The sequence below is a fragment of the Amblyraja radiata genome, chromosome 20, assembly GCF_010909765.2.
Source record: "Amblyraja radiata isolate CabotCenter1 chromosome 20, sAmbRad1.1.pri, whole genome shotgun sequence".
Classification (NCBI taxonomy): Eukaryota; Metazoa; Chordata; class Chondrichthyes; order Rajiformes; family Rajidae; genus Amblyraja; species Amblyraja radiata.
The window spans coordinates 29,408,620-29,421,526 of NC_045975.1; the positions used below are offsets into that span (position 1 = coordinate 29,408,620).

The 12,907-nt window shown below is 42.9% G+C and overlaps 1 protein-coding gene across 2 annotated transcripts in view; it reads right to left on the reverse strand.

Annotated features, from left to right (window-relative positions):
• syt12 (synaptotagmin 12) overlaps window positions 1-12,907 on the reverse strand; it is a 181,742-nt gene that overhangs the window by 21,945 nt on the left and 146,890 nt on the right. For both annotated transcript variants that reach the window (XM_033039174.1, XM_033039175.1), the window contains exon 4: window positions 12,055-12,248. In XM_033039174.1, coding sequence (XP_032895065.1) covers window positions 12,055-12,248 — 194 coding nt within the window. The remainder of the gene's footprint in view (window positions 1-12,054; window positions 12,249-12,907) is intronic.

The following is a 12,907-nucleotide window of genomic DNA, read 5'->3' on the forward strand; positions in this document are numbered from 1 at the left end:
TCCCATTCCGAATCCGACCTTTCTGTCCTGGGCCTCCTCCATGGCCAGAGTGAGAACCACCGCAAATTGGAGGAGCAGCACCTGATATTTCGCTTGGGTAGTTTACACCCCAGCGGTATGAACATTGACCTCCAATTTCAGGTAGTCCTTGCTTTCACCCTCCTTCCCCTCCCCTTCCCAGCTCTCCCACAGCCTACTGTCTCTGCCTCTTATTTTCTTTCTTCCCCCCCCCCCCCCCCACATCAGTCTGACGAAGGGTCTCAACCCAAAACGTCGCCTATTCCTTCGCTCCATAGATGCTGCCTCACCCGCTGAGTTTCTCCAGCATTTTTGTCTACCTTCATGATCTCTGAAGTACTTTGGGATATCTGAGGAAACGTGCTATATAAATGTAAGTCGTCTGGAACTTCAGCTATTATCTCTCATCCTGAATCTGAAAAGCTTTCAATATACTGTTGTTTGCAGAATTAGAAATGAATAAAGATTGATGATTCACTCAATGGGAAACTGGAGAGTGACTCATGCATGGCTGTTCCCATGAAGCTCCCACTGTATGATTACTGATTAGCCTTGACAAAGTCCCATTGGACAGGTTTGGCTCTCTGTCAGTGCTGAGAGAAAGAGCATTGCAGCAGAACAAGGGGGAACTGAAGCAAATGGAAGGAAATTACTTTTCGGAACCAAAAACAAGGAACAAAATCCGGAACCACAATCAGCATGTGAACATCCTTGCCTATGTTGTGTGACTCAATGATACATCTTTGTCAATCACATTAATCAATCACTGTTTAAGAAAGAACTGCAGATGCTGGAAAAATCGTCCATGCTGACTAAAATGTTCCCATCCAAGCTAAGTCTATTTGCCCACATTTGGCCCACATCCCTCTAAATATTTTCTATTCATGTATCTGCCTAAATGTATTTTAAATCTTGTTAGTGTATCTGGTCTCAACTACCTCCACTGGCAGCTCGTTCCGTAAACACACCACCCCCGGAGACGCTGCCCCTCAGGTTCCTATTAAATCTTTCCTCTCTCGCCTTAATCCTATGTCTCTGAATCCTGCTTTCCCTCATGATTTTACACACCTCTATAAGATCACTCCACAGCTTGCAGTGCTCCAAGGAATAAAATCCTAGCTTGCCCAAGCTATCCCTATAGCTCAGGCTCTTGGGTCCTGGCAGCATCCTCGTAAATATACTCTACACTCTTTCCAGCTTAATGACATCCTTTCTATAGCAAGGTGACCAAAACAGAGCACAATACTCCTAATGCGGCCTTACCAACATCTTGTGTAGCAATAACATAAAGCTCCATCCTGTGTGATTCTGCTGTGTGGGGATGTTTTATGTTAAATTCTATCGTGTGTTGTGTTCTTTATTTTTATTGTATGGCTGTATGGTGATCTCATTTCACTGTGGCACATGTGACAAATAAATGTATCCTGTATCTTGTATCTTGTATCCAACTTCTGTACTCAATAACCTGAACGGTATAGATTCGGGATCAGTTACTGTGGTTTGGAGTGTAGCTAATGTTATCCCACTTTTTAAGAAAGGCGGGAGAGAGAAACCAGGGAATTATAGACCAGTTAGCCTGACATCGGTGGTGGGGGAGACACTGGAGTCAATTATAAAAGATGAAATAGCGGCACGTTTGGATAGCAGTAGCAGGATCAGTCTGAGTCAGCATGGATTTACGAAGGGGAAATCGTGCTTGACTAAACTTCTGGAATTCTTTGAGGATGTAACTAGGAAAATGGCCAAGTGACAACCAGTGGATGTAATATACCTAGACTTTCAGAAAGCATTTGATAAGGTCCCACATAGGAGATTAGTGGGCAAAATTAGGGCACATGGTATTAGGGGTAGGGTACTGACATGGATAGAAAATTGGTTGGCAGACAATAAACAAAGAGTATGGATAAACGGGTCTCTTTCAGAATGGCAGGCAGTGACAAGTGGGGTACCGCAAGGCTCGGTGCTGGGACAGCAACTATTTACAATATACATTAATGATTTAGATGAAGGGATTAAAAGCAACATTAGCAAATTTGCAGATGACACAAAGCTGGGTGGCAGTGAGAACTGTGAGGAGGATGCTCTGAGGATACAGGGTGACTTGGACAGGTTGGGTGAGTGGGCAGATGTAGTTTAATGTGGATAAATGTGAGGTTATCCTCTTTGGTAGCAAAAACAGGAAGGCAGATTACTAACTAAATGGTGTCAAATTGAGAAAAGGGGAAGTACAATGAGATCTGGGGGTCCTTGTTTATCAGTCACTGAAAGTAAGCATGCAGGTACAGCAGGCAATGAAGAAAGCAAATGGCATGTTGGCCTTCATAACACGAGGAGTTGAGTAGTATAGGAGCAAAGAGGTCCTTCTGCAGTTGTACAGGGCCCTAGTGAGACCACACCTGGAGTATTGTGTGCAGTTTTGGTCTCCAAATTTGAGGAAGGACATTCTTGCTATTGAAGGAGTGCAGCGTAGGTTTACAAGGTTAATTCCCGGGATGGCGGGTCTGTCATATGCAAACAGAATGGAGCAGCTGGACATGTATTCTCTGGAAGTTAGAAGGATGAGAGGGCATCTTATTGAAACATATAAGATTATTAAGGGTTTAGACACGCTAGAGGCAGGAAACATGTTCCTGATGTTGGGGGAATCCAGAACCAGGGGCCACAGTTTAAGAATAAGGGGTAAGCCATTTCGAACGGAGATAAGGAAAAACTTTTTCACACAGTGGGTTGTGAATCTGTGGAATTCTCTGCCTCAGAAGGCAGTGGAGGCCAATTCTCTGGATGCTTTCAAGAGAGTTAGATAGAGCTCTTAAAGATAGCGGAGTCAGGGGATATGGGGAGTAGGCAGGAACGGGGTACTGATTGTGGATGATCAGCCATGATCACAGTGAATGGCGATGCTGACTCGAAGGGCCGAATGGCCTACTCCTGCACCTATTCTCTATTGTCTATTGTCTATTGATGAAGGCCAATGTAACAAAAAATACCCCCTTCACCACTCTATCTACCTGTCATGCCACTTTCAGGGAACTGTGTGCTTGTACTCCTAGATCCCGCTGCTCGACCACACTCCTCTGGGCCAACCATTCACTGTGAAGGTCCTACTCGGATTTGACTTTATTACTAACCAAGAGGAAAACTAATAGGTCAACTTTGGTTATTGTGATCAAGGAGGATTTTTACTCTCTACCATCCGAGAAAAAGTAGTGAAGTACAGTGGGAGAATTCCCCTCAACCTCCGATGAGAGATCATTTTCTTACAATTTTCAGCATAATATGGTGGAGCACAATGTCGTACATATTCATATTGGCCTAGAACCTTTGCTATAAAAAGAAGAGGGTATAATTAGGGTAATGCATATTCATGCTCTTAGCATTCGGTAGAATAACAACTATACTCTAGATAGCGCTGCAAGATATAATTGAAAACTCTTGTAAAACTAAAAGTGCATTTTTTTGTCTCCAAGTTATATGCAAGATTTAATCAGATAAGGAAACTTCTGACTAATGGTGTTTACTCCCAAGGGTTTGAGCCAGTTTTTATTTAACAATAACATTCACTTTGTTCAATTTAATTAAATGCAGATGTGGGAAGCATACAGAGATCAAGGTAACATGAGATCTAAAGATTAGAGTTTCCACTGATCTAAGTGAAGTCCTGAGATGGATGACAAGTCAGTGATTAGTCAAAATGTCCAAAGTCAATAAAGGTAAATCAAGGTATCAAATGGATAAAACTCTTCTTTTTCCATAATCATATAAATCGTAAAAATATTATATCTAACTTGCATCTGAAGACCACTGTTCTTTAATAAGGATTCCAAAGCCCTAGAGAGATTAAACAAGAATGATCCCATCTCTAAAGAAGTTGAGTTATGTGCAGGGACTTGTGACACTAGGGTTGTCCGCACGCCAGAGATGGTCCAGAGGACATTTAATGGAGATTGACATTATTGTGAGGGGTTTGATGGTATAAATGAGAGGAATCTATTTATTTCCACAAAAATGTTTATATTACTAGAACGCACAGCTTCGGGATCAACGTCAAATGAATCAGGGAGAAAAATCCGAAGCAAACTTTGCAAAATTCAGTAACAACTTTCAGAAGGGAATTGGACATAAATCTGAGACAGAAGATATCTGCTGAACTTTAGTGAGAGCGTGGAGCAGTGAAGAATCCAGAGGTGGAATCTGGACAATGGACTAAAAGTCTTCTATCTGTATAAGTGATTTGTGTTTCCATTTTTATATTGCCTTTTGATGTTTGACCTATCAAATCCTTGCTATCTCAGAGAACTTTCCTAATCTTCCATTTAGTTCCCAGCAACATATTCCCCTTCACATGTCCTCGATTCTCATATCACCCACGATGGACAATTGACCATGGCCAATTAACCTACTGATGCATCTTTGGGATGTGGTGACAAATTGGAATGTCCAAGGGAGCCCCATTGGATCACAGGGAGAACATGCAAACGCCACACCGACAGTAGTAGATCCCAAGATTCCAGAGTTTTAGATTCTGGTGTAGTAGTGTCACCATTCTGCCATTCACATGAGAACATTTCAGAGTGCTTTCGGGCAGCCTAAGGCTGTGAAAGGTGGTGTTTAAAATCCTTTTCTATCATGACATTTGTGGTAATATCCCAGCAAATTATTTTTTTCTCTCTCTGCTGCAGTATAATGATGTAATTCATGCTGCAACGTGCCACAGTGACAGATAACCTAGAAAGCCATCATAGAAATGTCTACAAAGCCATTCTGTTTCTCTGCACTATCCAAATTTAAGAAGATGCATTGTACTCACTTATGACCACGACTTTAACACTTCCTATCGTTATGTGAGATGACTTTTCTCCAGGTCCCCTGCATTTTGTTTAATGCTTTGTCATTCGTAAGGAGTGAACTGACTGCCTCGACAAATCTAGCCTTAATTGCCATGAATCATGAATGATATGGCACAGTGTTGATTTAGGTATCTAGATTTTTAATTGACTGACTCTCTCAAGGTCTATAAATAAATGCCAACAATATTGGTGGGTGGTATTACTTGTCAGAGTCGGTGCAAAAACTACTTTAGTTAGGCCCCTGAAGGCCTGGATAGAGTAAATGTGGGGAGGATGTTTCTACTGTGCAGATGTGGTGAAGCTGTCGCTATTTAGAGCATACTGCACACCACTCTACACTGTGCACCTGTGGTCGAACTATGGAAAGACAAGTTTGCAGAGACTAAAGGTGACATATAACGATGCCATGAGAACACTGCTAAGGAAACCTAGATGGTGTAGTGCCAGTAATATGTTTGTGGCTGCAGGAGTCAGTACTTTAGAAGCTATCCTAAGAAATCACATGTATAAATTCATTTGCAGGATAAATGACTCTAAAAATGTAATTATTGTGGTCTTGTCAAACATAAGGGTTAGCACTACACGCTACGAATCCCAGTTGTGGAGACACTGGTATCGTTGTCTCGTTGTAGGACATTGATCATTCTTTTAATCTGGATTTTTAACTTATGTATTGTGTTTTTTTTGTTTTTTTAAAATATATAATCTATGATGCTTTTATAAGTGATATACTAAGATTTTATATGTATTTATGATATTTTTTCAATATGCAATGCATTTTTAATGTAATGTTGCCCCTTGTCTGGACCTCGAGTCCGTATTAAAGTTTATTATTATTATTATTATTATTATTATTATTACTACTAGTGGAAGAGTCCATGACCAGAGACCATAGCCTCAGAATAAAAGGACGTACAATAGGAGATGAGGAGGTATTTCTTTGGTCAGAGGGTGGTGAAGCTGTGGAATTCATTGCCGCAGATGGCTATAGAGGCCAAGTTAGTGGATATTTTTAAGGCAAAGATTGACAGATTCTTGATTAGTACGTGTCAGGGGCATGGGAAGAAGGTAGGTGAATGGGGTAGAGAGGGAAAGATAGATCAGCCATGATTGAATGGCGGTGTAGACTTGATGGGCCAAATGGCCTAATTCTGCTCCTAGAACTTATGAACTTATCAAACTGCTTAATGAAGAGCTAAATTGGCAAGCATCCACCTGCTTCACATAACTTTACTATTGCAGTATTAAACTGGGTTTATGTTGGCATAATGTGAACAACCTCTATGAATCACAGGAACTTTAACGAGGTCCACAGCAAATTATAAGCTGATGCCATTTTTTAAATCTTGTTCGTACATTTATGACAAATAAGTTGCATTAGTTATGCAAACCAGAAGGGAGACCCAACAGACGAATCAAACTCCATGAATAAAATAATCATTTTCTTATACAGGTAAGTTTTTCAATTATGAAAGGATATTTATGGTGCAATAAAGCACACAATTTAGGTTTATCGTGATGTTGTTTGTTAAATTCGATCAACAAAGTCGACATGAAATATCCATTAAAACTTTTGGTTACAGGATGAACATATCTCCAATACAATGTCTGTGGCAAAATAACAAACTGAACGAGGTGCTTAGTGGGTCAGGCATCATCTGTAGAGGCAGAGAGGGATGACTGATGTACTTGGCAAGACCCTACTCAGGACTGGACCCTGTTCAAGAGTCAAGAGTGTTTTATTGTCATATGTCCCTGATAGAACAATATGATTCTTACATGCAGCAGCATAACAGAATATGTAAACATAGTACTCTAAACAATATAATACATGAGAAAAAAAAATGGAAGAAGCTGTTCCTGAAGCTGGGTATTACTGTTTTCATGCTCCTATGTCTGCTTCCTGATAGCAGGAGTGAAATGGTTGTGTGGCCATGTTGGTGTGGGTCTGTGATGAAGCTGGCTGTCTTTTTGAGGCAGACACATACATTATAGAACATTATAGGGCACGTGCTGTTATTGGTGGGTTGGGGTCAGTTTATAGAATGGGAAGATGGTTGAGTGAATTTGTGGGCTGGGGAAGTCTGATGATAGGTCCACTCAAATCCTTCATCTCTAGGACAAAATGAACCTCTATCTTCTCTGAAGCCCCTATTGTTATACAACTGGTTCAGTGCCGGATTTACCTACAGGCTTGACAGGCTGAAACCTAGGGCCTCAAAATCTAGGGGGCTAGTAAGCAGTGATCATGGGTAGAGGGAACATCTTTGGATACTTTCAGGCTTCAAAAGTCAAAACACAGGGGTAAGTAGGAGTGGAATAGCCTAGGGCCTCTCTTCATCTAAATCCGGCACTACCCTGGTTCATGTTCCTAGCATGTTTGGCCACTCAGGGATGTCACAACATTTCTCTCTACCCACACTTCAGCTAAGATTAGAATGACAGATTCTGTTTTCACTCCCTCTCCGCCATCCTCCTCCCCGCTCTTATTCTCCGCTCTAACTCTGCCCCTCTCCCTTCTCACCTTCCCCCGCCCATCCTCCCTCTCTTCCCCTCCTTTCCTCTCCCTCCCCTTTTCTCACTCTCTTTCCCTCACTCTCTCCATTCTTCCCGCTCCACCTCTCTGCCCCTCTCTCTCCCACTCACACTCCCTCTCTCTCCATCTCTCCCCCTCTCTCCCCCTCCCTCACTCTCTCCCTCTTTCCCTCTCTTAAACAGTCCCTGGGGATTGAGGATTGCTTCCCACTCCAAAGATAGACACAAAGTCACCCAGTGAGTCAGACAGCATCTCTGAAGAACATGGCCCAAAATGACGTCACCTGGCCATTCTCTACAAGGATGCTGCGTGACCCACTGATGCTCCAGCATTAGTGTCCTTCTTTGGTATAAACCAGCATCTACAATTCCTTGTTATCATATTGCTTCCACCCCATTCTGGGCTGCCTTTTTGTAAATTATTTGAACATGGGTTGGGTATTGGTACATCGCTACATGGTCTTGACAAAGCAAGTTTAGTTTAGAGATACAGCAAGGAAACAGGCCCTTTGGCCCACTGAGTCCATGCCGACCAGCGATCCCCGTACACTAGCACTATCCTACGCACTAGGGACAATTCATAATTTTTTACCAAAGACAAATAATCTACAAACCTGTACGTCTTTGGAGTGTGAGAGAAAACTGGAACACCTGGAGAAAACCCAAGCAGTCATTGGGGAACATACAAACACTGTACAGACAGCACCCATAGTCAGGATTGAACCCACGTCTCTGGCGCTGTAAGGCAGTGACTCTACTGCTGCGCCACCATGCTGACTAAAGGAGTTTTGATCCCAAGGCAAGAAGGTCCAAGATGACTGAAGACCACACTCTGCTGCACAATTAGTGCAAGGTGCAAGCATTCTATCCACACACTCATGGAAACCAGCACACACTCAAGGACATCACTGAGACAATATAGTTGCTTGACCTGCGTACTTATAAAGGATTATAACAGCAAGGGAGGGGTCTCCTTGCAATTTAATATCTAAAATTGGATCTTCTTGCCTTTGGACTAATATGCACTGTATCAAGAACATGTAGCTGGTGCACTAATACCCAACCCATGTTCAAATAATTCAGCGAGTCACAGCGGTCAGAAAAAAATCTCAGGTCAGAAGTCAGAGGGTGGTGAATCTGTGGAATTCTTTGCCACAGCAAGCTGAGTAGGCCAAGTCAGTGGATATATTTACGGCAGAGATAGATAGATTCTTGATTTGTACGGGTGTAAGAGGTTATGGGGAGAAGGCAGGAGAATGCGGTTAGGAGCGAGAGATAGATCAGCCATGATTGAATGGCGGAGTAGACTTGATGGGCCGAATGGTCCATCTTATGACTACAGTTTAACTCTTCCCTGAGTGAGATACATCTCTGAAACCACTATGCATTGAACAAAATGTCATAAAAAGGAACTACAGATGTTGGTTTATAAAAAAGAAGGACACCAAATGCTGAAGTAACTCAGCAGGTCAGGCAGCATCTCTGGAGAACATGGATAAGTAACGTTTCAGGTCAGGACCTTTCTTTAGGTCATATATCTTCTGGACTCACAAGGGTGACCTCCTGCTCTACCATTTATGTTTAGTTTAGGTCTCTGTTGAAAGCAAGGTCTCCGTGGATATGATCCTGACCACCAGGCCGTCTATTATAGGAGCTGCTATGCTTGCTGTCCCTTTAGACTGGCTAAGCTCATTTAACAGGCACATCAGTCAGCAAGGAGAAGTGGTTTTCAGCCGAAGTGCCTGAACCGTGCTCAGATTTATGACTCAGTAGTGGAAGGCCAGGGAGTTAACTACTCACTGGATACTCACCTCAAACACTGCAACTAAAACCTATTTATATTCCAGTGCCAAGTTGTTAGGTAATTGACAGGAGCAGGTACTTGGAGATAAGACAGTGAGCAAGTTAATCCAGGTCTGTCACACACTTGGGTTCAATTATTCTTCTATGGCTGTTCATCCAGTTGTCCTCAATTTTAATACGTTGTGCAAGAATCAGTCTTCAATGTGTTCAGCTGGCAAGCATGAGAGGCTTTCCTAATGAGCAGAAAGGTACCTGGACCATTTACCTTTTTAACCAGTAACATTTTTTGTCTCCAGGCTTTTGTCCTTGAATGCATTTAGACAATTTACGAACATTTTATTAGGAGACATTTTTACAGCTCATTTAGAGAGGTGACGCTTAACTCTTGAATGCACTTAACAGGTCTGAGCCAAACGCAGGCTGGTGGGACTAGTGTCGATGGGACATGTTGGGCGGTGTGGGAGGCTGTTTCCATGCTGTATGACTCTCTGACTCTCTGATCCTCTATCTGCATGTAAAAACATGGAACTGCAGAAGCTGGTTTACTCAAAAGGACACAAAGTGCTGGAATAACTGATCGGGTCAGGCAGCATGTCTGGAGAACATGGATAGGTGACCTATCCATGTTCTCCAGAGATGCTGCATGACCCGGTGAGCTACTCTAACATTTTGTGTACGTTAACAGATCTGCAAGCTGTATTCCATCTGATGTTTAACAGGTCAGGTTTGTGAGGCAACTCCTTTGTTCTTGATCCTGGGTGATTGTGGGTGTGGAGGTTGTTGTAGATATCAACGGCCATGTGAAACACCCCAGGAAGGGGTGAGCTGAGAGTACACGGATGTCGGGCTGTAACCTCATCAGAGACTCTACCATTAAACTCCTCCACCATTAAACTATCATTACCATCCTTAGCCTGGATTTGATCGCACCAGCAAAGTACAATTGGTTATGAAGACTTGAGCCAATAATATAGACAGGCATACATGTAATAAGAAGGAATTGTAGATGCTGTTTTATACCATAGATAAACACAAAGTGCTGGAGTAACTCAGTGGGTCAGGCAGGATCTCTGGAGAAAATAGATAGGTGACGTATCGAGTGGGGTCCCTTCACCCAACCCGAAACATCACCTATCCATTTTGTCCAAAGATGCTGCCTGACCCACTGAGTTACTCCAGCACTTTGTGTCTAATACAGACGAGCAGTTGGAGCTGGTCAAACCACAACCACGCAACCCAGAGGTGACATTTGACCGATCACTTCTCTGCGTGTGTAGCCTTCTGCAGCTCTGGAACATCCCAGTGCTCCTCCACACCTGGTTTCATGAGCATGTCCAAACTTCTTCACTCAACCATGGACATAAGCGAGGCCTTTAGCTGTCTCGGCCCTAGTATTTTGCAATTTCCTCTTGTGTAGCCCCTCCTTTGAAATATTCTTGAAAATCCGTTTCTTTGACCAGTAGAATTACAACACGGCACTTCACTCAGCCCACTCTGGCCATGCTCATTCTTGAAAGGGGTGACAGTTTAGTTTAGTTTAGTTTAGTTTATTGTTATGTGTACTGAAGTACAGTGAACAGCTTTTGCTGCGTGCTAACCAGTCATCAGAGACACAATACATGATTACGATCGAGCCATCCACAGTGTACAGATGCATGATAAAGGGAATAACGTTTAGTGCAAGATGAAGTCCAGCAAAGTCCGATTAGTCGCTCTTCCCTGCTCTTTAACTATGGACCACCAGCCTTTTGTTTTCCAAATTTAGGCACAAATCCCACATGGAAAATCATTGGAATGAAAATCACAGAAAATTTAGACAAAGGAACTTAGACGATTTAGACGAGGGAATTAAATGTAACATCTCTAAGTTTGCGGATGACACAAAGCGGGGTGGCAGTGTGAGCTGCGAGGAAGATGCTATGAGGCTGCAGGGCGACTTGGATAGGTTGGGTGAGTGGGCAGATGCATGGCAGATACAGAATAATGTGGATAAATGTGAAGATATCCATTTAGGTGGCAAGAACAAGAAGGCAGATTATTATCTGAATGGTGTCAAGTTGGGAAAAGGAGAAGTACAACGGGATCTGGGGGTCCTTGTTTATCAGTCAGTGAAAGTAAGCATGCAGGTACAGCAGGCTGTGAAGAAAGTTAATGGCATGTTGGCCTTCATAGCGAGAGGATTTGAGTATAGGAGCAATAAGGTCCTACTGCAGTTGTACCTGGTGAGAACGCACCTGGAGTATTGTGTGCAGTTTTGGTCTCCTAATTTGAGAAAGGACATTCTTGATATTGAGGGAGTGCAGCGTAGGTTCACCAGGTTAATTCGCAGAATGGCGGGACTGACATGATGAAAGAATGGATCGACTGGGCTTATATTCACTGGAATTTAGAATGATGAGAAATATATAAAATATATAAAATTTAGAATGATTTAGAAATATATAAAATTCTTAAGGGATTGGACAGGCTAGATGCAGGAAAAATGTTCCCCATGTTGGGGCAGTCCAGAATTAGGGGTCACAGTTTACGAATAAGGGGTAGGACATTTAGGACTGAGATGAGGAAAACCTATTTCACCCAGAGAGTTGTGAATCTCTGGAATTCTCTGCCACAGAAGGCAGTGGAGGCAAATTCACTGGATGTATTCACAAGCGAGATAGATATAACTCTTAGGGCTAACGGAATCTAGGGATATGGTGAGAAAGCAGGAACAGGGTACCAATTCTGGATGATCAGCCATGATCATACTGAATGGCAGTGCTGGCTCGAAGGGCCGAATGGCCTACTCCTGGCACATATTTTCCATGTTTCTATGTTTCTAAAATCATTTGGAGAATTATTCTGGCCTTACCTTTTGCCTAACCTCAGAGTATGAAGTCCCGTACTTCTGTTCCAGGTATCTATAATCATAGTTTGGGAATGGAGAGGGTGCCGGGAAATTCCCAGACTTCCAGAGTTTCCACAGGTTCACTCCGACTATCACCAGGATAATCACGACTCCAGATCCATAGATGCCCATTTCCCAGGTTGCTGGATTTCTGATCACTGTGGGAAGCAAAAGAAAACGTTGCTGCAGTTAACACTGGGGACAGAGAAAGTGGTGTTGTCTCATCTAATTTACATTTAGTCTGAAGAAGTGTCTCGACCGGAAACATCACCTATTCCTTCTCACCAGAGATGCTGCCTGACCCGCTGAGTTACTCCAGCATTTTGTGTCAAACTACAGTACTTTACCATGCTGGTTTATCAAAGAAAGACACAAAATGTGGGAATAACTCAGCAGGTCAGGCAACATCCCTGGAGAACATGGATAGGTGACGTTTAGTCTGAAGAAGGGTCCAGATCCAAAACGTCACCCATCCTTTTCCTCCAGAGTTTCTGCCGGACCCGTGTCTGTCTTCCATTTCACATTTTGCCTCACACCTCATTCTGCAGCTCCCAGGCCTGTTATGAAAATGGGAACACCTCCCCTCTGCCGCCAGTTCTGAGGCAGGGTTGCCTGCTCTGAAATGTTAACTGTCTTCTCTCTCCGCAGATGTTGCCAGACTGGCTGAGTTCTTCCAGCACTTGTTTCAGAACTCTTGATGAAATGCATTTAAACCTTGCTTTATGAAAACACCTTACAGAGATGTATTTGCAGGAAAGAGCGGGAGACGTCAAATAAAAGAGAAAGAAAGTTAGAGAGTATGAACAAGGAACTGCGG